The following is a 25653-nucleotide window of genomic DNA, read 5'->3' as shown; positions in this document are numbered from 1 at the left end:
TTTAAAAACAATAAGGAAAGTTAAAAGGGCACTGGCAAGAAGGTTTAGTAGGCAAGCCTGAAGACCTGAGCTCTATTCCCAGTACCCCACATCATGGAAGGAGAGAGCTGATCCCTATGAGTTGTCCTCTGACATCATACAAGTACCATGGCGTAGAGGCCAACATGGTGGCTTTGGGGGCCGCTTCTAGAAACTCAGCAGGAATTTGACTTTGGATCTGGACAAAGAAGAAGGCTTCAGGCAAGAATATGACTTTGGGCTAGGACAGGGAAGTAGGCTCAGATATCTTGGCCATCCTGATAAGCCCTTAGATCACAGGACTTTGTTTCCTTGTTTGTTCCTTAACCTAGAGCATATAAAAGCAGACTGGGAAAAAATAAACCCACTTCAGCCACAGAACTGGCTTGGGCCATGCTACATTGTTGTCTAATTGTCCTTTTTCTTTTTAATCCTTCCTCCCTCCCTGGAGAACCCATTGACTGACTGAGATGGCTTGGTTACCATGGTACACCCATGCGTGCAAAACAAAAATAAATAAATAAATAAATAAATAAATAAATAAATAAATAAATAAATAAATAAAATGCAATAGCAAATTTTTTTTTTGGTTCTTTTTTTCGGAGCTGGGGACCGAACCCAGGGCCTTGCGCTTCCTAGGCAAGCGCTCTGCCACTGAGCCAAATCCCCAACCCCAATAGCAAATTTTAAAAGAAAAATCGAAAGACCACTTACTAGAATGGAAGCAGATATTTGCAGCACATAGATCACACACCAAAGAGAGAGTACGCGTCACACAGAAACCAGATTCAGCAGAAAGCATGTGATGGGTTCAAAGAGAACAGTTCCAAGAACAAAGCCAGTTTGGCTCGATGGTCAATAAAGACACGATAAGGGTTTCTTACGTTATCGGTCACCAGAGGAACAACATATTTAGAAACACGAGGAATTTAGAAACGAAAAGGCAAAAGAATGTTGTCAAGGGAACCTGGGCCTTTCTGGTTTGTGCATTTTTTGTTGTTGTTGTTGTTGCTGCTGCTGCTGCTGCTTGATCCTCAGTACTAAGATTAAATCCAGGGCCTCCTGAATGCTGGACAAGCAGACTCTAAGCCTAATCTCTCATTCTTTTTATTTTTTTTTAAGATTTATTTATTTATTTAATGTATGTGAGTACACTGCTGTGTCAGATCCCATTACAGATGGTTGTGAGCCACCATGTGGTTGCTGGGAATTGAACTCAGGACCTCTGGAAGAGCAGTCAGTGCTCTTAACCTCTGAGCCATCTCTCCAGCCCCCCTAATCTTATTCTTAAACATTTATTTTTTTATGTGCATGTGTGTCTGTGTAAGATGAATGGCGTGCATGTGCAGGTGCCTATGGTGGCCACTAGAGGGCATCAAGACCTCCAAGTTGGAGGTGCAGTGGGTGCTTAGAGCCAAACTCTGGAAGAGCAGCAAATACTCTTAACTGTTAAGCCATCTTCGTAGCTGTTTTATTTTCTTTTGAGGCAGGTATATATTTCCCAGGATGACTTTGAATTTGTGATCCTTCTGCCTCAGTCTCTATGGAGCTGGGGTAACAGGCCTGGGCCACTGGGCTGGGTAGAGTTTGAGCTCTTTAATTTGTAAAATTCCTTCAGCTCAGTGCTTCCTCAGTGCCCATTCTTTCAGAAAATAGAGGCCCCTGGAGAGACTGAGATACAGTGTTCCTTCCCTCAAAAAATTTGTGTGTGTGTGTGTGTGTGTGTGTGTGTGTGCGCGCGCGCGTGCCCCCATCCCCACCCCTGAATGAATGTGGGTGTGTGCACGCGCGCGCCCCCATCCCCACCCCTGAATGAATGTGGGAACAGGCTCTCTTTTCGCCATGTGGGTCTTGGGCACGTAACTCAGGTCTGCAGCCTCGGCAGCTCACCCTTGCCTGCAGAGCCATCTCACTGTGCTGGGCCTGCTTCAAGGAACACTCTGGGTGCTGCTCCTGACTACCTGCAGGAGATACTTACCTTGGTGGGGAAATAGCGGCTGAATTTGAATTTCTTCAGAGTCAAGGTCATGGAGTAAGTCCCAAAGAAAAGGATGAAGGACATGAGGGCCAAGTCGGGGACGAACTGGCAGGAGCTCCCAAGCAGGCGCCCCCCATAGCTCAGACATTCCTTCTTGCTCAGCAGAGACCAGTCCAGCGCTGTGAGGTTAAGGGGGGTGTACTTGGAGACCAAGCACAGAAGAAAAGGGGTCAGGACCCTCCTACAGGCAGTGAGTCCTTCTCCCTGTGGTCCCCGGTAATCACACCACCTATCAAACCTTCAAGGGTCCCTAGCCCTCCTGTCCAATAACAGAGACGTTCTTGTGGGCAGGGTGTCCGGGGAATCATAAGCAGTCAGCTCCCTACAAAGATTAGGGACCGACAGGTGTTTCTCCAGGGTGTTCTGGGATCTGTGGCTTTGAGGGAAGCAGGAAGATGCTTTCTCCCTCAGTAGATCTGTCCTTCCCAGAGACATTCAGTATGTCTGTTCCTTTCCACATGTCACACCCTCATTAGTTTCTTCTTGGGTCATTTCAACTCTTAGCACCTGAAATGCTCAAATTCAGACTGTGGGCTTCACATGTGTGGATTTAAGCAGTTACAGATACAAAAAAAAAAAAATTAATTGCACTTGTGTTAAACATGTAGACTCCTCCCTTTATTATTCCCTAAATAACATTCTATAGCAGCAGTTACACGTCACAGATAGTGTATTCTGCATTTAAGTAATAAGAGGATTTAAAGAATATAGGAGGAGGGAATAGGTTAGTTCAAATGCAAGATGTTGTAAGAAAGGATTTGAGCAACCATGGGTTTAAGTATCCTAGAGAATAGTGGACCCACTCCTTTGTGGATATCAATAGATGACTGCATTTATATATTTACAATAATAATAAAAGGATAAAGGAAAGGAGAAAATAATAAAATTTAATTCATACTTTTGACTACTTTAATTATGTATCAATATGTGTAACTTTGTGTTTGTATTGTGCATGTGGGTACCTGAGGAGGCCAGGAGACGGCGCCAGATCCCCATGGAACTGTTGTGAGTCACCTACTATGGATCCTGGGAACTGAACTCTGGTCCTTTGAAAGAACAGCCAATGCTCCTAACTGCTGTGCCATCTCTCCAGTCCCAAATATATACTTTTAAAAGTTAGTGTGCCCATGTTTAAAAATACCTAGTGAAGTAAACAGATGCTTACAAGTAACTGAACTTTTGGGGTTACTGACCCAGTGACCCATGCCTCCCTATGTTTGTGCTCCTTTAAAATATGCCACTGATACATCTGCCCTCAATACAGGAGTTTGTTTTCCTACTCCTCTGAGAGTGGGCTAGTTGTGTGTGGGAGCAATGTGATGGTTAGTTTAAACTGCCAGCTTGATTTAATCTAGAATCACCCAGGAGGAATTGTAGACACGAGGCTGACCTGTGGCTATGTCTGTAGAGGATTGCCTTGACTGTGTTAATTGATGTGGGAAGAGCAAGTCCACTGTAAGCGTCACCATTCCCTAGGCAGTGCATCCTGGACTGTGTAAGAGTGGAGAAGGGCAGCTAACCAGTAGAGCATACATGCGTTCATTCTCCCTTCCTTCCTGACTGGACAGAACTCTCTGCCTTCCTTGCAGTGATGGACTGTCGCCTGGGATTGTGAGCTGAATAAACCTTTTCTCCCTTAAAGCTGCTTCCTTTGCCAGGGTGTTTATCACAGTGAATGGAAAGGAATCTGGGACTGGGACTGGGGAAGCCTCACAGCTTTGGTTCTCACACTCTTGGAAACCTGAGACCACCCTGCTATGAATCATTAAGGACTGAAAAGCCAATGTAAAGACAGAGCAAAGCATCCCATCTGGTCCACTGGAGCCCAGGCCCCAGCACTTAGTCCCTTACACATAATAGACACTGGGAAGTAGACGCTGCCTCAGTCTGCTCTTCTCGGTCTTATATTTGAAGATTTCTGATTAATATTCAGTTGAGATAGATATGGATTAAGCCATTAGCTGCCTGTGCAAGGGAACTGAAGCAACCCAAGGGTCACTCACGGCTTACAAGGCTGCCCCAAAGCCTACATGCTGCCCTTTACCTGGATTATAATTTTGCATCCTGCAGCCCACACTTCCCACTGGTTCAGGAAGTCAGGGCAGTTAGGGTCCCTGGAGGTTATTAAGTGCAAAGGGCTGGTTAAATTCATTGGGCAAGGGGAGTGTAATAAACTTCGGGTGCTGGGATCACACTGTTGGATGGACTGGAGGTTCTCTGGCAGAAACTAACCGAGACCTGTGTATGTGTGTACCTCTGCTTATCACTGGCCTCCCCTGGTTATGGACATGTTGATCTGCATAGAGAAGCCACAGCCTGAAGATACTAAAGAATAGAATGCTTTCAGTTACAAACTTGAAAGCATCATTCTCAGAGCCCATATGCTCCTGGGACTGACCTCCCAACCCCTTCCTGACCCCCCACCACAAAAGCATATGATCAGTCTACCCGGTAGGAAAGGGCTTACCACAGACATGTTGGTGTTTGGCACCAGCAGGGCTGAGTCGTTGACAGTGGTTGTATTCACTAGAGAAGACACAGAAGATGGGGTGGGATCAGTGGTTTCCAGATGCACAGCCTCCAGCCTCTAAGGGCCCCCCATTGTTCCCACCTCCTCCTGATCTCTCCTACTGCCTTCACCTTCCCGCTCTGCTCCCATGACTCACAGGGAGCACCTGGGTCAGTGCAGAAGACCTCATCCTGAGGACCAACAGCTACTTCTAACAACGCAAGTGAGCAACCTGGTGCTGGACAGTGAAGAGTACGTGTTCTTAGTCCCTGCTGGGTGCTAGGTGGTCCATGCTGTCAAACATTCAAAATTGTTCCCAGAGCTAATTCCATGTCATGCATTATGCCAGTGCATAACTCTTGACAATGTATTCATTTGTTCAGTTCCTAAAATGTCCACAAAGCATCCCCATTTTACAGATTGAAATAACTGAGGCTACCTAAGGTTTCAGAGCTTATACTTGGAGCCATGATCCCACACCAGGATGCTGGTAGAGAGACTTTAAGCCTCTCATCCCTGCCCAGTTTTCATCTATGGACCCTTCTTTCCGCCCTCCTCCATCTGAAGGAGAATCAGAAGCCCGAAAGAGCTTCTTGCTACCAGTAGTTCACTCTGTGTCCCTTGCTAAGCAACCCCTCTCCCTGACCTCAGTGTCCCTAAATGTAACTGGAGCATCTTAACACAGGGTCAGGCTCCCCAGGGGATGTGGCCACTCATCATAAACCTGGCTTTGGAAGAGCACTGCTTGCCTAATCTGCTCCTCTAGACTGCATGGGTGGGGATGGTGGGGAGATTGGCTTCTTCCCTTCCTCCTCCAAGTAGCTCCTCTGTGCTTTGGGGGCTTGTGCTATAGTCTGGAGTGTTGTAGAAGCCCCATTTGCTCCTGCTGGCTGTCTACCTTTGGATGGACACCCAACACAAAGAACCTAATCCTGAGTCTTTGCCTGGCCTCTAGCAAGTTGCCCACAAGACTAGGTATGATCATAGAAGTTGATCAATCCTGGGCTAAGTGGATCAGGGTTGACCCAGGGCAGAGCAGTCCCAAGGGCATTACACCCCCAAGGTCATCCTGAAGAAAGCATCACATATAAGAAGCCAGGAGATCTATTGCCTCTCCTCATGAGGAAACATGATGCCCAATCAATATTATGGACAGGTAAGCCAGGCAAGAAGTACCATGAGGGGCTACCCTCTCCACCGCTCGAGTACCCCAGCACCCAGTGTTTTCAGGCCAGACATCTTGGTATCTTCTACTTGGGCTTATCAATTCTTTTGTAGCAAGAACTGAAGCCCTAAAGGAGATGGAAGAAATACAGTATGGAAAATTCCAGAAAGGGCCCAAGTGTCAAATATTGTACAATATTCTAGTATACACAGAGTGGTACTCACTTAAAGTTGAGAGCAGCCAAATCAGCATTTGCAGCATCCATAAACAGAATACAAATCAGTTACCATGGAAACAAAATTATATAGAAAAGGAGAGTGTCCCCAGCAAGCTAGAACGGGAAAGAGCGCGAATGAAGGATGGTGTGCCACCATTGGACTGTGCTGTGCAGCAAAGTTAGGGCAATGGAGCAGATAGTCAGAAGGCGGCTCACGAACTGGGAAGAGAAGCCCTCTAGTTCCCCACTGCCCTAGTCTGCTAAACATCTAGACCTTCGCAGTCTAAGGTATCCAAATCAGAGTGGACCTGCATTGACACCAGCACATTTATTCTCTATGGGGTCAGTAGCTAATTATAGCTGGGGTCAGTAGCCAATCACAGCTCAGTAAAGCAAAATTTGCCAAACTTGGGGAGTGAGGGCAACAGAATCCTTGAAAGGTTCTTTTGTACACAGTCAACCCTGTAGTCTAACCCTGAGTTTCTAGATTTCTCAGGTCTGGGGTTGGAGTCATGACCCTGTTTTCTGATTAATTTGCAGTTGGTACTGATACAGCCAGGCTTGGGACCTTGCTCTAAGAGGCATGAAATGACTCAGAGTCAGGCCTCGGGCAAGAGCCACGGGAAGTAGTGCAGAGACAGGCAGCCTCACTTGAAGCTCACTGTGCCGGCTCCTGCAGTGCCTGCTTGTAGGGCGCCCTTCAGTGAACAGATGGTTCACAGAGAAGACAAAGCCCTCAGAGGATCCAAAACTGGGCTCTTTCTAAATAGAGACCTTCTAGAAAGCAGGTCCAAGGCAGGGCTGGCCCAGTGCATGGACTGGGAGTCGGAGAAGCATCTGTAGTAAAAATAAGCTTTATCTGAGGGAAGATTCGCCCTCGAGAAGACTCAAAAGGACCCCTAGTAAGACTACCTTAGAAAGCAAGTGCCTGGACGAAGGGTGAGTGTCCCCTGTAAGCTCAACAAAACAGTTCAAAGCTAACGCTAGAAAAAAAGAGAAAAAAGAGTTAAGCCTAGACTTCGTTACCAAAATCAGTGCCACAAGTATAGCGTGTGACCAACACTATCCTGCCTGTGGGACCCACCTCATAGGCAAAAACAGGATCCCCCACTTCACTCTGTAGACCAGGCCGGCCTCAAACTCACAGAGATCTGCCTCCCCTGCCTCCTGAGGGCTAGGATTTAAGGCGTGTGCCCCCCTCACTTAGGGAAGATCAATATTTTTTAAGGCAAGGTCTTAGTACATAGCCTTGGCTGGTCTGAAATTCACTGTAGACAGGCTGGCCTTGAACTCACAAAGATCCACTTTCCTCTGTTTCTCAAGTGCTGGGATTTGAAGTATTTGCCAGTACACCTGGCATGATCAATTCTATCATCATCACCACCATCATCATCATCACCACCACCATCATCAATCATCACCATCACCATCACCACCATCACCATCACCACCACCACCACCACCACCATCATCAATCATCACCATCACCATCACCACCACCATCATCATTATCATCATCATCATCATCATCATCACCATCACCATCATCATTGCCATCACCATCATCATCGCCGCCATCATCATCATCAAGCTAAGGGACTGAAAAAAATCTAATATTTGCTTATTATCTATCCTACTTTTCTGAAAACCTTGCAGGAATCTCTGATAAGCACTGATCCCCATCTCACAGAGAAACTGAGATTTAGTGTGGTCTTGGGTGACCTCCTGACCTCAGCTTGTTTTCTTTTAGGCCAGTACAGCAGTGCTTGGAATATGTGGGTAGGTCTCCTGCCCTGATCTGCTCTCCCTTGGCCCCCCAGATTCATTCAGCTGACAGCTCTTAGGGGCGTGGCTATGTCTGTGATGGAGGCTTGGAGACCCAGCTCTGAGGAGGCCTTCACATTGCATGTGAGGATTTCTTCCAGCAAACACATGAATGGCACTGAGAACTTGCTATCCTGTTGGCCAGGTTGCTCCAGCCCACTCAGTGCTGGGTTCTTTAAATGCCACTGGCACACGAGTGTCTGGCTGCCCAACAACCGGTTCCCAACCAAGGGAGGGAGTTGGCAGCTCTCGTTACCCTCCTCACTCTAATTTCCTCCCTCAACCCAGCAGTATCTGGCTTCTTGAAGCTTCTCCTCATTCCACATTCTGTGGTCACAGAGGGTAGATATGGTCCTTTGAGACATGGCAGTCCTCCCAACCCGCTCACACACCTAGGAGGCTGAATGATGCCAGCTTCCCCAACTCCTCCAACAGGCCTCCACCATGACTGCAGGGGTGACTTTCCCTCTGGGGTGGTCTCACTTTATAAGACTTGTGACCGTCTTGGTATGTCGAGGCAAGCTGTCAGGCGCTGTGAGGGGCCACGAGCTCACACTTAACTTGGGCTGTGCTACTAACAAGGTGTATCTTCCTCAGAAGCTGCACTCATGCCTTGCTCCTTCCGGAAGTATCTCTGAGGCCTCCTGATTACAACCCCGGGATGTTTTTCCCCCCACAATCATGTTGCGGCTTTGGTTAGAACTATCAACCTCTCAGATTCTTTCCAAAAATTAGCTCCAAGAGCCTGCAATTAGCATTGTGAATCCCAAAGCTAGTCTGGGTTACACAGACAGACCCTGCTTCAGTAAAGAAACAAAGACCCAGCATTTGCTCCCTTGGAATAGTGAGCACCAGGCTATGGAACCCGTCCAAATGAGCTCCTCTCCTGCGCTGGGAGCTGCGATGGAAGGAGTGGGAGGGTGGCTGGGGACCCTTCGGGGACTACCTGTGTCAGGAGCGACGCACTCGCATTTGTAGGTGGTGATGGAGTCGGGCTTGAAGTCCGTGTTAATGGGATAGTATTTGAAGGCACCAATCATCTTTTTGATGGCGTCGTAGATGAAGATGAAACTGATGAGGGTGGAGAAGCCCTCTTCGGTGAAGCGGGTGATATACTTGATGATAAAGCTGGCATCTGTGGCCACCAGGATAAGGCATTGGATGGCTGAGTGAAGACCAATCCAGAGGCGGAACTCCATGTAGTCCAGGCCATTGGCCCTGGATGGCAGAGGGAAGTGAGGGACCCTCTGGGCTTGACTCCCAGGGCCCACCATGAGTGGCTCATACCCCAGCAAGGTGCCCACCAAAGGACAGGACAAGGACACTTCCTGAGATGGCTGTAATATCTCAATCTCTATTTCTCTCTCCTCTCTCTCTCTCTCTGTCTGTCTCTCTCTCTCTGTCTCTCTCTGTCTTTTGTCTCTGTCTCTTTGTCTTTATCTCTGTCTCTCTCTCTGACTCTCTGTCTCTGTCTCTCTCTGACTCTCTGTCTCTGTCTCTCTATGTTTCTCTCCGTCTCTCTGTCTCTCTCTGTCTTTCTGTCTCTCTCTCTCTCTCTGTCTCTGTCTCTCTGTATGTGTGTGTGCGTTTCATCCACATGTATGAGGGAACCTGGGCAGGGCTGGTAGCATGCACGCACATGTGTATTTGTGGATTTATGTATGTGTGTAGAAACCTCCAGGTAGACTAGGAATCCACCCTTCTCCACCTCCCAAGCACCAGGATTACACGCATGTGCTACCCTGATTTTACATATAGTTGAGTTCTGGGCATTGAACTTGGGTTCTCAGACTCACAGGGCAAACAATTTACTGACTGAGCAACCTCACCAGCTCTGGGATGTCTGAACTTTGGAATTGTAAGAAAGGACCTCACTGTCAGAAGGCGCTCAGTAGGTAATTTGAGATGAGCAGACTGGAGCAGCCTTAGGTTGATCCATTACAAACCCATAAGGCAACTGAGCCTGTGGTGCTGGGAGACAACTGTGGGCTTGTGAGCTCCTGCCAGGCTCTTCCTGTATGACACAGACTTTCCGGTGAGCAATGGTAGGGCTTGGCTTGCTCCCTATGCACTCATTTGCACTCAGAGGACTTCAAGGCAGGCAGGCGGCTTACAGGAGTCAGAAAGAACCACCAACCACCACAGTTCAGCATGCCTATGGGGTCTGCTCACAAGTCTGCTCCATCCTCCTACCCCTCACGCCCCCTCAGCATGGGCCCATCCTTCCACCCTGGCTTGGCTGAGTGCCTCAGTTGCAGGAGTAGTCATGGAGCCCACCATGGGGTACCTACTTGCTGAAGTCAAAGAGGAGCTTTTCAAAGATGAGGATGGGTCCTGTGCTGCTGAGGATGATGAGAGGCTGCCCCGAGAAGAGGCAGAACAAGCTGCCAGCCATGGCAGTGCCCAGGAAGCTCTCCATTACTCCCTGTTGTGTGAAAGAGCAGGCGGCTCAGGCACACAGAAGAGACTGTTGTACAGCAGTTTCCTCTGAGATTGAAACCTTCTATCTTGGAGGGAAGCTCATTAGGACATGGCATCTTTATGTGAGAAGAGGGAGTGAAACTTTCCATCCTACAGGAATGCTCCTTAAATTCAGGAAATGAACAACTTTACAGCCTCAGGAAGTCCCTGAAGCTGACAAGATAAACTAGTCAGTCCCCCACCACACACATAAATATAAGGCCTGCTGAGAGATAGTTTCAGACAAACTGAGCTGTCTGGAAGAGGCTCAGAGCAATTGAACCACCTGGAAAGGACAAGTCTTCAGCCTGTTGAGCTGCCTACAGGCTGTGCAGTGTGCCTCAGGTTCCCAGCCTTCAGGGGTACACACAGTACACAGATATACATGCAAGCAGAAACACCCACATACATAACAAAATAATTTAAAAATAAAATTAAAATGTAGGGACAAGGTCATAATTAGCCAACTTAACATGCTGATAGAGTTCATTAAATATCAGTGGGGAAAGTAGCAAACATCAATGTGAGTGATCTCCCTAAAAGTCCAGCCTATTTATGTCATCCATAAAATTGTTATTTTATTGGAGGAATAAACAGTTACAGTAAGTGATGACCAGACTTGGGGCTGTAGACACAACCATGGTGTTGAGATTACAAACTGAAACTCCTTACTCTCACCATGTACACCCAGCTCACACTCACCTGATAATTGTCTGTGGCATCCCCCAGAAGCCCACCGAAGGTGATAGCATTGGTGATACAGCCGAGGTAGATGAACAGGACAGCAGAGATGGACTGGATGTGGAAGCCATCATAGAAGTCACTTGGGAACCAGGGCAGCTTCCTCTTTACATCCAGACGCAGTCCTCCAAAAAACCTGCTTGAGACAGGCAGAAGACATCTTTCCTCCACAGACACCAGGAGGGGCAGATGCCTCCTGGGCCCTAAGGAGTCTGGGGTGAGGGCTAGGGGTAGATGGAGTTATAGTTTTTCTACCAGAACACAGAACCAGCCATGATTCTTGTAGACCTGAAAATTTGCAGTCATCACCATTCACACTAGGGAGGGTGAACACAAACTGTCTGACAGAAGTTCTAATGGAAATATTCTACTATGAGGGTTTCCATCCTTCCTTGACCAACCCAAGCCACGTTACATGAAATGCTTAGTGGTAACTGTCAACTTCACAGGATCTACAATCATTTGAGAGATGGGTCTCTGCATGTGCCTGTTGGAGGTTATCCTGACTTTGTCAATTGATTGGGAAGACCCATCTTGACTAAGGGTGAGGCTGCTCCCTGGACAGATTAAAATGGAAAAAATGAGATTAGAATGAGCAAGTATTTATTGTTCTCTTGTCTCGGCTGTGGATACAATGTGTCCAGTTCCCTTCAGCTCCTGACTTCCCCGGCATGAGGGGGTGTAACCTAAATGTTGAACCTTTCTCCCCTCAGTTGCTTTGGTCAGAGTTGCTTATCACAGCGAGAAAGACTCAGCACTAGAAAGACTCAGCACATAGCTTCATTCTCAGCCACTTTGCTTGCACAGAGCCTTGTACTTCTCTGGATTTTCCTAAACCTAGGTCAACCTGGATGACTCCTGGAGCAGCCAGAGAACTCAGGCCAGGACAATTTTTTCTTGTTCCCCAGAAGGATAGAAAAATGAAGCTTTTTAATAACATTAAGGTTTTAAGATTTAAAACCTTATCTTTTATCTTTTAAGAAGATACATTAAATCTCCAACCCTTGGTATTTGTGAATATGATTTTACTTAGAAAGTCTTTGTGTTGGGAATGAAGCTCAGTTGGTGAAATGTTTGCCTAGTATGCATGAAGCACCAGTTTATAAACCAAGCATGGTGGTGCCTGTGAATTCAGAGTTGGAGAGGAAGGAGCAGAGGCATCATCAGTTTGAAGTCACCCTTTGCTATAGCAACCTTGATGTCAGTCTGGGTTAGGCGACCACAAAAGGCGGGAGGCAGGATGTAATTTACAGTGACGTCCCTAAGAATGGCTTTGATCCAGCCCTTATAGAAACAGGGCAATGCTACCCAAAGATATACACACAGGGACAGGGCCCTGTGACTACACAGACACAAACGGAGGTGTTGCAGCAGCCAAATTAAGGAGTGTCATGAGGGGTGCTGAGAGATGGCTCAGAGGTTAAGAGCACCCGACTGCTCTTCCAGAGGTCCTGAGTTCAATTCCCAGCAACCACATGGTGGCTCACAACCATCTGTAAAGAGATCTGATGCCCTCTTCTGGTGTGTCTGAAGACAGCTACAGTGTACTTATATATAATAAATGAATGAATCTTTTAAAAAAAAAAGGGGGTTGGGGATTTAGCTCAGTGGTAGAGCGCTTGCCTAGGAAGCGCAAGGCCCTGGGTTCGGTCCCCAGCTCTGAAAAAAAAGAACCAAAAAGTCACGAGACTCTGGGCTGTCTTTCAAGGAGGAGAAGGAAGTTCCTAGAGGCTCAAAGGCAGTGGTGCACTGTTGGCATCTTTATTTAAGGAGCAGGGTTGAAATATCGCCTCACACTATATAACGCAGCCTGGCATGGAACTCGAAGCAACTCTCCTGCCTCAGTCTTCCCAGTGCTGGGAATTACAGGTAGGATCCATCATGGCCCTCCTCCCTGTGACATCTCAATTTCAACCTTCTGATCTCACACCAGTGTGAAAATGGATTTCAGCAGTTTTACACTACTTTGCTTGTGGTACATTGTTTCTGCCACTATAGGATACAATTACTAAAGAATGTCTAGAGAAAAGTTTCCGTTCCTTCCTCATGGGTGGGATCCTTCTGTTGATCTCACCCCACACGATTCTATAAGATCCACAAGATTCACTAGAGTGCGGAACGACTGCGGTGGTCAGACCCCGTTCCTAGGGAGCGCGGCACACAGCGGCTCCAGGGTAGCTAAAAGGACCGGAAGAACAGAGGGTTCAAGACAGCAGACTCTCTGCCAGGTGTGGAGCGGGCACCTTCCGGTCCAGATCAGCTCCTCCCCAATTTCATGCATAGCTGGCATCTCAGCCTCGTTGCCACTGCCTCCTCCGCCGGCCCCGCTGCCTCCAGCCCCTCCGCCACTGCCGCCTCCTCCGGCCGAGGCTCCGCTTCTGCCCACAGAGCCATTCATCTGGCCCAGCTCTGCCAGAGAGAACACAGATTTCCTGAAAGAGAAGGCGGATGGGGCAGAGCACAGCTCTCAACGCTAGGAAGGGCACAGCCCCTCAGGACTATCCCCTTAACCTTCAAAGAAAAAAAAACTATCTTAAAAATCAGGGGAAATGAAGATAGGGGTGGGGGTGGGAGCTCAGCCTTTACAGCATTTGCCACAGGAACAAGAGGACAAAGTTGGGATTCCCAAAAGCCATATGATGATCAGGTAGGCAAGGCAGTCAGTCACTCGAAATTCTAACACTGGGGAACCCCAGAACAAGCTAGGACAAGACTAGTCAAATCTGTCGGCACCGGGTTCATGGAGAGATTCTGCCTCAATGAATAAGGAGAAGAGCCCAAAAATGAAGAAAAATTCTCTAGTATCACCCTCAGGCCTCCACATATGCACCCCCACATATTCAGACAGGAACACACACGTGCACATATCACACAACGACAGAAAATGATTCAGTAATACAGCTCCCCCTACGCAGCCCATCCCCACATCCACACTCCCACCCCCGACTTTAGAGCTGTTCATAAGTGGCCATGTTGGCTTCTGATTTGCTACAACAAGAAGAAAATACCGACGATGTTGTTCTTCTTCTTTTTTTTTTCTTTCGGAGCTGAGGACCGAACCCAGGCCCTTGCACTTTCTAGTGCTCTACCACTGAGCTAAATCCCCAACCCCCCCTCTGTTGTTCTTATCCCTAACACACACCTCTTGTCGGCTGAGGGAACTTTCTTGGGCGGCTCAATTCTGATGTTTGGATCCCACTCTCCAGGGGGAAGGACAATGACCTCATCTAGAAATTCATCAACTCCTGCGATCAGATCTTCTCGATTCCGTGCTTTATAAGCCACATCGCTGAAGAGCTGGTGAGGAATGGGGAGGGATGGAAAAGAGAAGAGGGCTCAGCTCTTCCCTCCTAGGAGTGAGCATATCACAGCTATTTTTAAAGGGATCAATTCTAGCCATTTCTCAGGATGCCAACTTGGTTTCAGTGTGTGGATAAGGACAAAGGACAGTAAGGGAAATAGGGAACAATGGAAAGAACCAGTTCCAAGAGCCGGTAGTCATCTGAGATCTGAAACCCAAGCTTCTGTGACACATTAGAGACAAGCAAGCATAGGGAATAGCTTACCAACCTGGGACTCCTCTTGATTTGAACTATGTACCCTCACCTCTTCCAATGGAGCATTTGGCAGCCTAGGAACTTTATACTGTACTATGCACACATATGCCTTTCTGCACGTGTACCTAGCAATTTATTAGCAACCTAGGGCCCCCATCTGCACTGAGCTGTACACACATTCCACTCTGAACAGTGGAACTGTCTCCTTTCCTTAACAACCATCCAACATAGATAGATTCTATCCAATGATGTTCTCCTTGTGTCTGTATAAGAAAGTAGGAAGCTCCTGGGCTAGGTTTGTGTAGTAGGTCGAGCTTCTTATTCCTATACAAAATTAGGTGCATTTGCGATCAAAATCAGACGTGTTATGGGAAGGGGCATTCATGACAGAAAGATGGTTATATAATTCAGTCTGTCACTTAAAGAACCACCCAAACTAACACTCCTCTTCTCTTGAACGCTGTAAAAACAAACCCCAAACAATAACTGGGGTCCCTGAGTACCCTCACTCATGTGGCCCAGTCTCTCTTACTGTACCTGACCTTTTCTGTCTCTTTGCTTTGAGTCAAGTCCCCCTACTGTTTCTGCAAATCTTTGGATGGTTTTAGATCAAGTCTTTGCATAAGAGCCAAAGAACCTGGACACACTCAGCCTAGACGCCGACCTCAGCTAAGACCTCTGCACTCTCTTTCTTTCTGTTTTGCATAGAGCAAGCACACAAGAAAATCTCTACAGGCCCAGTTTGATTCCAATTTTCAAATTCATTCATTGTTGCCCACACTTCCGCCCTGGAGGGGGTCAGGTTACAAAAAGACTTACAGATTTGGTGGGGTTATGCATGTGTTTAAGGGCCTCCAGCTCCCCAACACTCTGGGGACAGAACAGGACCTTTAGGCTCTTGTCCCAGGGTATATATAGTCTCCGGCTCAAGTCACCGCTCTTGCCTTGGGGGAGCTCTTACATTGAACTTACCCTACTGCACTTCCATTAGCTTCCGGAAGTCTAGCATCTCAAGGCCATGCTAATTTACCCGCCTCCTGTTCACCCTGAGTATTTTATCTGCAGAGCCTGCCTTGGTTTCCCAGGCAGATAGCAAGCACATGGTTAATTTTATTTTTTATTATCTCATTATTGCAGATCTGTCCCTCTCCCTGGATAGTGCCCCTAAATGAGAGAGTCTGGTCCTACTCTCTGAATCTCATAATCCTCAGGCCCGGTGCACAGCAGGGGTTCAGATGCGCTTGTGAGATGATTAGTGATGACAGAGTGGGGATGGCTGTGCCAGTGCAGAGCCATTAGCACTCAGAAAGGAGTGGGTGCCTCACATTTCCACTTACATCATCCACCATGAGGGTTGCAATGGCTCGGCCAATCTCATTGTAGGACTTTGCTCTTCCAGAAGGTCCTAGAAGTATGAACAGAAATCTACAAAGATGGAGGGAGAAGAGAAACAAAGAGGGAAAAATTAGAAACAGGTGAGAAGAATTCTTGGCCCTTCAATGGATCCATTATTAACCTCTCAACCTCTTTCCTTTGAATGGTTTAAAAATCACCGTCATTAGTATTAGTAATTATGTGTATGTCTGTATGGAGGTATGTGCACATGGGTGCAATGCCTAAGGAGGCCAGAAGAGGGCACTGGATCCCATGAACTGAAGTTGCAAGTGATTATGAGCCACCTAACCTGGATGCTGGAACTGAGCTCCGGTCCTCTACAAGAACAGAGAGTACCATTAGTCACTGAGTCATCTTTCCATCTCCTATTACATTATTATTGTTATTGTTATTATTATTATTATTGACTTTTTTATTATTATACTTGTTTATTATTACTTCTGTTTTGTTTGTTTTAAAGACATGGCCTCATAAAACTCAAGCTCAAATGTTTTATGTTGTCAAGGGTGATTCTGACCTCCTGATCCTCCCACCTCTCCCGCCCAAGTGCTGGGATTACAGGTCACTCCCACAATATCTGGCTCTTCTTTTTACATTTACTTAGCTATTTCCTGTGTGTCTATGTATGTGCACACATGCCACAACACACACACAACGACAAACATGAAGGTTTAGAAGACAATTTACAGGAGTCAATTCTCTCCTTTTACCTCATGGGTTCCAAGGATTGAGCCCACATTGACTTGGTGACAAATGCCCACTGAATCGTGTCACCAGCCCCAGAATCTCCCTTTGACCATTTTCACGATTTTGTGAGGAAACACTTCTGCTTCTGCCCTCACCGGGCTCTCCTTTGCTTTGCTGCCTGGACCATCCAGCAACGTCCTTCCTGACTTCTGCCTCCCCTCTAACCCTCTCTCTTGTGAGTGTCTTACAGTTGTGCTGGCTGGCCTGGAACCCACAGATCTCCACCTGCTGGGTGCTGGCAATAAAGGTGGGACGGCCATGCTGGGATCTATGATAATGCAAAAGAGCATCCCCTGCTTCCTGACTGCATGGGAAGTGGCTTCCTGAAGACAGGTGTGGGGGTGCTTTTCAGGGACTCACCTGGTGGGGACAGGCACCTCGGTCACCCCTCCCAGCATGGAAGACTGGGCAAGACGAACAAACGCAATGAATGGCTGGTCCAGGAAGTCCACCTCGCCCACAAGCACGTTGGAGGCTTCTGAGTCCTTGGGGATCTTCTTCATGAATTTGTTTTTCCGCTGCTCCGGGAGGAAAATGACACACCCAAGAAGACCTGGCATGCTCATATTCTACTTCAGAGAACAATGGAGGTCTAACTGTAAAATCTCCCCAGGAGTGGCCAAGTGTAGTGGTGCACACCTTTAATCCTTGTGCTTGAGAAGCAGAGGCAGGAGGATCTCTGAGTACAAGGCTAGCCTGGTCTACAGAGCTAATCTCAGGAAACCCAGGGCTACAGAGAAACCCTGTCTTGAAAAACTAAAAATGAATAAGAACAAAATCCCCCTAGGGGCCGGAGAGATGAGTAAGTGGTCAAGATCCCTTGCTGCTCTTATGGAGGGCCAGAGTTCTATTCCCAGCACCCAGGCAAACAGTTCACAACTGCCTTTAACTACAGCTCCAGGAGATCTGATGCCCTCTTCTGATATCTCAAGTGTGCACGTTCTCTCTCTCTCTCTCTCTCTCTGTCTCTCTCTCTCTGTCTCTTTCTCTGTCTCTCTCTCTGTCTCTATCTCTTTCTCTCTCTGTCTCTCTCTCTGTCTCTTTCTCTCTGTGTCTCTCTGTCTCTTTCTCTCTCTGTCTCTCTCTCCTCTCACTCTCTTTCTCTGTCTCTGTCTCTCTCTCTGTGTCTCTTTCTCTCTCTGTCTCTCTCTCTCTGTCTCTCTCTCTCTGTCTCTCTCTCTCTGTCTCTCTCTCTCCCACTTTCCACAGAAATTTTCAAGAGACCAATTCATAGATGTAGGATCCAGTCATTGAGTAGACCTTAAAACACTCCCCTGTTGTATGAACCACACAGTCAGAGAAGAGCCCTGGGCTTGCTGAACCTAGCCTTCCCTCACCTGCAGTTTCCTTGTTGGAACAGACATAGCTCTTAGCATGCAGTGCTCAGCTGCCTAGCCCTCCCTCCAGGCCTTCACCTTGGGTGGTGAAGAGAAGTCTGTTCCTGGGTCTGTCTGCCCTTTGCCCTGCTTCCTTACTCATAGGACTGTCTGGACCAGTCTCCAAGCGTGCTGGACGCTCCCATGCTTTCAGGTTCCCTCTCCAGTGCCACTGGCTATCAGCTGTCCAGGGCAAGAAACAGATGGAGTGACCGGCTCTAGTGTACCAGACAAGTCCTCTGCTCAAACTAGTCCACCTTCTGTCTTTATGACTTCACATCTCCAGAGTCATCTGATGATGAAAATGTCCTAGGGAAGGTTACTTATAAGTTCTTAGTTCTGGGGATTTCTGTTCCCTTGTGGGAGAGAGGTTTTCAAGGTCTCTCTGCCTGTGCATCTAAAGGCTCCTCCTTCCCTGCCTGCCTTCACAGTCTAGGGCAGAGCTCTCCTACCTGGTCTGTGTTTGGGGTATGGGAGATGTCATTCATGCTTCTACTCTGGGCATGACCTAGGAGAGAAAGGAAAGCAAGACTATCAGGGGAAGCCAGGCTCCTGCCAGCTCTTTGCTCTTGGCCCTGAACCTCTATGACCTCTCAGAACCACAGGAAGCCTTCCTTCCCTCAGTCCTGCAGCCCATGAGCAGGCATCCTCATTTTCCTTCCCCTCAAGGGCAGTGTGCTTGAAGCTAACCTCTAGGTCCTGCTGCTTCCTAATCATTCTTCAAACTATAGCATGCTCTCCTCTAGCCTTTGGCCCCACCTCCTTAGGCCTCACCAAGATGCCTACTCCAGACACAGCTCTGTGCCGGATGGGAAGAGACATAGCGATGTATTTTCAGATGATGTACCACTGGGCTGGAACTTGGTGAGAGAGACCAGTTTCACCTCTAGCTTTGTGAACCCATGAAAGTCTTTATAGAGAAGGCTGGCTGAGTTGTGGAGACAGGGACAACACATGAACTGAATTGTCAATCGCCCCCTCCTCTGGAAGCCATTCTCACTTCCCATTAGCAGTGTAGTCCAGTGGGCATGCTCAGCCATAGCCCTGCCCTACTTCTAGAACACCGCTCCTCTCCACTCACTTCCCAGGATCCTCTTCGGCTTGACACTCCAAGGGATTTTGTCTCAGAAGCTTCTCCTACTCCATCCCCGTCAATCACCATGGCTTCCACTGTGACTGTCTGTCTGTCTGTCTGTCTCTGTGTGTATGTGTGTGTGTGGGAGAGAGAGAGACAGACAGACAGACAAAGAGACAGAGACAGAGACACAAAGAGAGACAGAGACAAAGAAAGAGAGGGAGGGGAGGAGAGAGACAGAGACAGAGGGAGGGAGGGAGGATACAGGAAGAGAGAAACAGAGAGGGGGCACAGTTCTCAAGGTTCTTCTCTCTTCTAAGCTTAGAATATTGGGGCTGCCTCATCTGATACCGCATTATCGTCCACAAGTCAACCCTAACCCACCCACTCCCCACAATTCATTCCACCCACTCAGCACTCCCTCCATCCCACCCGTTGGCCTCTTGGCTTCCTGGGATGCAGTCTTGGCTCCTCCTTCCTCCTTGCCTCCTACATCCTACCAGTTGTTACCTCCTATTTCCTTCTTACCCCTCCACTCCTGAATGCCTACCCAGCCTGGTAACTCTTTCTCAGATAAAAATTTGATGGATTTTGGATCTTCGGGGTTCCCCTTACCTTCAGAGTCATGTCTTTGGGGTTTTTTACTGGAAATACCAGGCCTTTTTGTGTCTGACCCTAAGCCTTATGCTCTTGGTGAGCTGAGTTCTTTCCTCTCTCAACTGCTGTCTGTGCCCTGGGTTTTCCTCCTCTCTGTACTGGGCCACCTTAGGGACGCTGTGTACCTGGGCTACATATGATCACGTTCACCCAGAGCAATAGTCACTTCCTCACGACTCTTGTCTGGGGGTAACCATTGAGCATTGCTAGACAAGAGGGTCTTCATACACAGGACAGGCTGAACAGAGCTTTTTTCCACAGCAACTTTCTGCTACTGACCACCGCCCCCTAGTGGCCATTACAAGAAATAAGGGCAATCTCACATAGGGAAGGTGACGAGGCAGGTAACTGCTGTGCAAGACACACTGGTGGGCAGCTCTCCCCGCCCCCACCTCCAAATCCTCAAACCTCCTGCTGCCAACCCCAAAGCACTGATATTATAGCATGTGCCGCTGTGCCCACGCCCCTGACTATTCACCACAGATGAGCTTGGGAAAGGCTGTGACCTTTGACCTCACAATCCTCCGATCATTGCTAACGATCACACTCATGTTTCTTCTTCGTGGTGATGAGTGGGTGTCTCAGGTGTTCTTGGGAAAGGACTTCGGTGTATGTTTTAGGTTGCTGTCACTTGGTTTGTTTATTATTGTTATTGTTTGTATTGAGACAGTCTCACTATATAGCGCAGGCTGGCCTGGAATTTCACTATGTAGCCCAGGCTAGCCTCGAATTTGTGGCAATCCTGCCTGAGCCACGGCACCCAGCAAGGTTTCTGTCTTAATTTGCTTGTGTCTTTTGTGGTGCTGCAAATCAAACGGGGTGCTTTAAACATGCAAGCTCTCTACTACTGAGCTGCACCTCCATCCCCGAGCCCTGCCCTTGCTGCTGTTACTAGGAAGGAAGGGTTCTCACCAGAAAACAGGAGAAAATGATGAAGTTAGGGAGAACAAGAGTTTTGCCTGAAATCAAAGCACCTAGGACGTGCGATCAGGGCTGATGACGCCAGAACTTGGTTGTGCTCTGTCTGGCAAGGACCAGGAATACTACAGTGGCGAACCAGGCCCAGGGGCAAGCCTAGGTTTAGGGGGAAATCTGGTTTCTCCTGCTGATGTCTTAAGCAAGCTAGACCCTCAGCTCTACCATCACGGACATGTGGACATTCCCTGGACATGTGGACATTCCCTGGACATGTGGACATTCCCTGGACATGTGGACATTCCCTGGACATGTGGACATTCCCCGGACATCACAGCCAGCGTGCTGCTGCCCCTGATTGGCAGAGAACACTCACACAGATGACCATAGCTGGTGCTTTGCCGAATCCTCAGGTCCTCGGTGGAGTGGTGCAGAGTTGGGCCTGCTGAGGGGCTCCGGGCAGAGCTGCGATCTGGGGGGTGGGGGGCAAGAAGGCAAGTAGCTGGCATCTTCGAGGCTGCAGTGTCTCTGGCTAGCACAATGACTGCACAGTCACTTCAACTAAACGGAGTCGCTACACATCTCCCCTTCTAGGAATGTTTAAGGGAATAGCGGGTATAAGAGTGCACAGGAATGGGGCAGGAGAGACGGCTCGGGGGTTAAGAGCATTGGCTGATCCTCCCGAAAACCCTGGGAAATATTCATACAGTTGAAAAGGAGATGGAGGGCTAGAGAGATAGCTCAGTGGTGAAGAGCACTGACTGCTCTTAAGGTTCTGAGTTCAATTCCCAGCAACCACAAGGAGGCTCATAACCATCTGTAATGAGATCCGATGCCCTCTTCTGGTGTGTCTGAAGACAGCTACAGTGTACTCACATACATAAAAAAAATAAATAATTCTTTAAAAACAAAAGAAGGGTTGGGGATTTAGCTCAGTGGTAGAGCACTTGCCTAGCAAGCGCAAGGCCCTGGGCTCGGTCCTCAGCTCTGAAAAAAAAAGAAAAAAAAAGAAAAAAAAAGAAAAAAAAAAAAAGAAAAGGAGATAGAATACGCGATTGGCTAAGCTGACTGGGTGTGCAGCAGACGACCTACCTTCACCTCTGATTCTGCTACCTGGGGCTCCTTTGTTTGTCTGCTGGGTTTGCCAAGCCTAGGGCCTTCAGAGGCCTAGAGTGAATAATCTTCTCTCCCCACCCGGCCCCAGGCTTTGCTAGCTAGAATGGTATACAAGCCCTGGCACACTTGAGGTGACCTCAACACTCCCACCATTTTCATGTGCCCCACCCTCTGCAGAGATTTCTGGCTTCTCTTGGTTTAGTGGAAAACTCTTTCCTAAGCAAGCCATCCCTCTAGGCATTCCCTGGTGCTATGTGCTGGGAGATTCTGGCCTGCCCCCTTTCCCAGAAAGCACTCCAGAACAACTGCTCTCCCAGGCATTAGGACACACTTGAAGGTCTCAAGCCATTGCAATGTGCAGTACGGGCTATGAGCCAACCGTTCCTAGGAACTACTGTGTTCTGGTGTCAGGAGCAACATGGAGTATGGTTGGGGTCCCTTAGGACTTCCAGAAGTGGAGACTGGAGGAGACCCCAGACCCTTGGACTTTCTTCAGGATCATGAAGCCATATACTTCCAGCCCCCAAAGTGGGATCACCTGGTCACCTGGTCACATGCCCTGTGCCCACCAGCAAGCAGTCCTACTCACTCGTAGTAGAAACCGACTTCCCAATGTCTGCAAGGGAACGGTGGATGGGCTTCTTGGTTTGGTGGCGATGCTTCCTCAGGAGCACGTAGCTGACCCTTTCCCGGAGCTCTGGTCGCAGAAGTCCACCCTCTATCTGCTTCTCAATGACATCATCTGGAGGAAAAACAAACAAGTTGGGCCCATGTGGAAGAGAAAGAGCCCAGGGCTTTGAGGCCTCACTTCTTCTGGGCTATTAGTGGGGCTGAGAATTAGCAAAGGGATCAGGGATTTGAAAACAGTCCTGTGGCTTTACCACTGACAGTCAGGACTGCCAACCCCAACATCTTCGTGTATAAGGTTGCGCATATGTCTCCGGTGTGTGCGTGTGTGGACAGAAGTCTCTGTTCTTTCCATCCCTGTTGTGAAACATGCTTTAAATAAGACCTATGAAAGTGCACCAGGAAGCAAAAAGGTGCTGTGTTAAATGATTTTCATCCCCCAAATGAATTATTTTTTTAGAAAAGAAATAGTTATAGTCGTATCAAATGTACTAGGTAGACTAAAACTCATAGGGATGTTTAGGGACAAAGAGACAAGCCACCTCCTTGACTGACACTCCATTAAGAGGGAGCTAGTTTTCAAAAGAAGAAAGAGAGTCCATTTTCCTCTGAAAAGAAACAAGTTGCTATGGCAATGCCACTCTGCCCATCCGAGGAGCCCCTCTCCCTGTCTACCACCTTGTTGAGCTACATCTCAGGGATGCTCTGTTGGCGATATGCATAGTGTGGAAACTAGAAGCAGTTGGGACAGTGCCAGAGTCAAAATCCTGCAGAATCAGGCAAGTGTTGAGATGGCCAGTCATACAGACTTGCAGGTTGACATGAGGTTGGGGAAATTGCCCTGGTTTTCGGGGACCACAGCAGAGATGTCCTGGACTCACCTATGATCTGTGGTAGAGAGCCACTGTCCAGATCCAGCAGCACCGTCCCTGTCTGCAGGCAAGTGCGGAGCTCAAAGAGGCTGTGCAGGGACAGCGTGGACACATGGGGCTTGCTCCAGCGTTCTCCTCCTTCCTCTACCTTTTCTTCAAATTTTATCCACCTGGATAAAGTAAGAATGGGGCTCAGTATGGTCAGTGCCCTCAGGTGGAAACCTATTCCTGGTCAATTCAGTAGTGTTGCTGGCAGTTTCCTCTGAGATTGAAGCATTCTATCCTGTAGGAACCTCCTTCAACAAGAAGGTAAACAACTCAAAATAGCTTTAGGAAGTCCCTGAAACTGATCAGACTCACTAGGCCCCTCCCTGCCAGAGTAAGCAATAAAAGTTGAGAATCCCTCTCAGATAAGCAGAGTTGAGCTACAGAGAAGACTTTCAGAGAAGCCAAACTGCATGAAAGAAGAAAAAAACAGCTGAGCTGCCTGAAGAGGTTTACACTAACTGAATCACTTGGAAGAGACACTCTCCAATCTGTTGAGCTGCCTGCAGGCTGTGCAGTATGCTTCAAGTTTCCAGCTTTTGGTGTTTTTCCTTCTACCATGTGGGTTTCAGGGATCAAAGGTAGTCGTCGTTAGACTTGTCAGCAATCACCTCTTCCTGCTGAGCATTCTCTCTAACCCAGGCTAGTGTCGAACTCACAACCAACACTTCCCCTCACCTCCCAGGCACTGGGATCACAGGGACACATTACCACATACGGCTGAACTCAGATTGCATGCACACATGTGTATATGTTGTGCGCACAGGCATGCACACTGGTGCACATGAAAGCCACAGGTTGTTGCTGTTTTTAAAGATTTATCACTTTGTGTATATGTGTGTTTGCCTGTCCATCTGCACATTGTGTGTATGAAGTGTCCACAAAGGTCAGTGGAGGGCATCAGATTCCCTGGAACTAGGATTACAGATGATTGATTGTGAGCCACTGTGTACTCTCTAGGAACCAAACTATAAAGCAGCCTATGCTTTTTTTTTTTCTTTTTTCTTTTTTTCAGAGCTGGGGACTGAACCCAGGGCCTTGTGCTTGCTAGGCAAGCGCTCTACCACTGAGCTAAATCCCCAACCCCGCAGCCTATGCTTTTAACCATGTCTCCAGCCCCTTCATCTTCTTGTTTTGAGACAGACATTGACCAAGTTCAAAGAAAAGTAATGTACCGGGAGATTTGGTGACTAGACCCCGTGTGTCAGCTCATACCCATCCGAGGGCCTTGATGCTCTCCTCTGAACTCATCAAGCATACATGTATTCGATGCATATGAAAATAATAAATAAATGTAAAAAAATTTAAGGTGTTCTTATTTTTAGAGGCACATATTTTTTAAATTTTATTTTTCTTGGATACTTCATGTATTTACATTTCAAATGTTATGCCCTCTGCCCCCTGTCCCATCCCCCCTTCCCCTCCCCCTGCTTCTATGAGCATGCTCCCACTCCCACCCACCCACTCCAACCTCAACACCCTGGCATTCCCCTACACTGGGGAAACGAGCCTTCGTAGGACCAAGGGCTTTTCCTCCTATTGATGCTGGACAATGCCATCCTCTGCTACATATGTGACTGGAGCCATGGGTCCCTCCATGTGTACTCACTGGTTGGTGGTTTAGTCCCTGGGAGCTCTGGTGGGATCTGATTGGTTGATAGTGTTGTTCTTCCTATGGGGTTGCAAACCCCTTCAGCTCTTAGAGGCACACGTTAAGCATTTATATGTGTAAAGACATGGCAGTTGGAACTTGTACTGACATGACCTCGTTTATGTCAAGACAGGGCGTGTGGGACCTTGATATTGGCCGTGAGTTTCGCAAGGGTTGAGAGCTGGGTGATGGATACCTGGAGCTCCATTCCGATGCACAGTACTTTCATGAACTTTGAACTTCCTATAACCCAAATGCTTAAATACTTTCTAAACTGAATAAAGGCACAGCTCTTTCTGAAGATTCTGACCAAAGCCAGGCTTACCGCTTGTGTATGCCTGATGGAACAATTCATGTAATCCCACACAATTTACTGCAAAGCAACCTTTATACCATGCTTGGCTTTAAAAGGCACAAATTAGAGTCAGAGAAGCAGGTCAAGCAGAAAGGAAATCTCTGAGTTGGAAAAAGACTTTTCGGTATTTCATCCAGTCCTGATCCACTTCCGTGCATGCCAGAGGCAGGAGCCAGGTGCCACTTCTCTCTAAACAGAACCTTAAAGGGTCACATGTTCCAGAAAGCAGCTCTCTGCCACACAGAGGGGAGGTCAGGATCTGAGGCCTTTTCTTCAACTGGTATCTGAGACAG

The 25653-nt window shown here is 47.9% G+C and overlaps 1 protein-coding gene across 6 annotated transcripts in view; it reads right to left on the bottom strand.

The window, feature by feature from the left end:
* Slc4a5 (solute carrier family 4 member 5) overlaps positions 1-25653 on the bottom strand; it is a 100222-nt gene that overhangs the window by 25156 nt on the left and 49413 nt on the right. For all 6 annotated transcript variants that reach the window (XM_039107330.2, XM_063285798.1, XM_039107331.2 and 3 more), the window contains 13 exons: positions 23319-23479; positions 22400-22552; positions 21071-21166; positions 18500-18555; positions 17032-17189; positions 15867-15954; positions 14115-14269; positions 13216-13404; positions 10934-11108; positions 10063-10196; positions 8718-8989; positions 4524-4582; positions 1997-2197 (listed from right to left, as the gene is read on the bottom strand). In XM_039107330.2, the coding sequence (XP_038963258.1) occupies positions 1997-2197; positions 4524-4582; positions 8718-8989; positions 10063-10196; positions 10934-11108; positions 13216-13404; positions 14115-14269; positions 15867-15954; positions 17032-17189; positions 18500-18555; positions 21071-21166; positions 22400-22552; positions 23319-23479 (1897 nt within the window). The remainder of the gene's footprint in view (positions 1-1996; positions 2198-4523; positions 4583-8717; positions 8990-10062; positions 10197-10933; positions 11109-13215; positions 13405-14114; positions 14270-15866; positions 15955-17031; positions 17190-18499; positions 18556-21070; positions 21167-22399; positions 22553-23318; positions 23480-25653) is intronic.

This window comes from Rattus norvegicus, chromosome 4 (genome assembly GCF_036323735.1).
Source record: "Rattus norvegicus strain BN/NHsdMcwi chromosome 4, GRCr8, whole genome shotgun sequence".
NCBI classification, from domain to species: domain Eukaryota; kingdom Metazoa; phylum Chordata; class Mammalia; order Rodentia; family Muridae; genus Rattus; species Rattus norvegicus.
The sequence above is the reverse complement of the archived record's forward strand: the minus strand, read 5'-3'. Positions and strand labels throughout refer to the sequence as shown.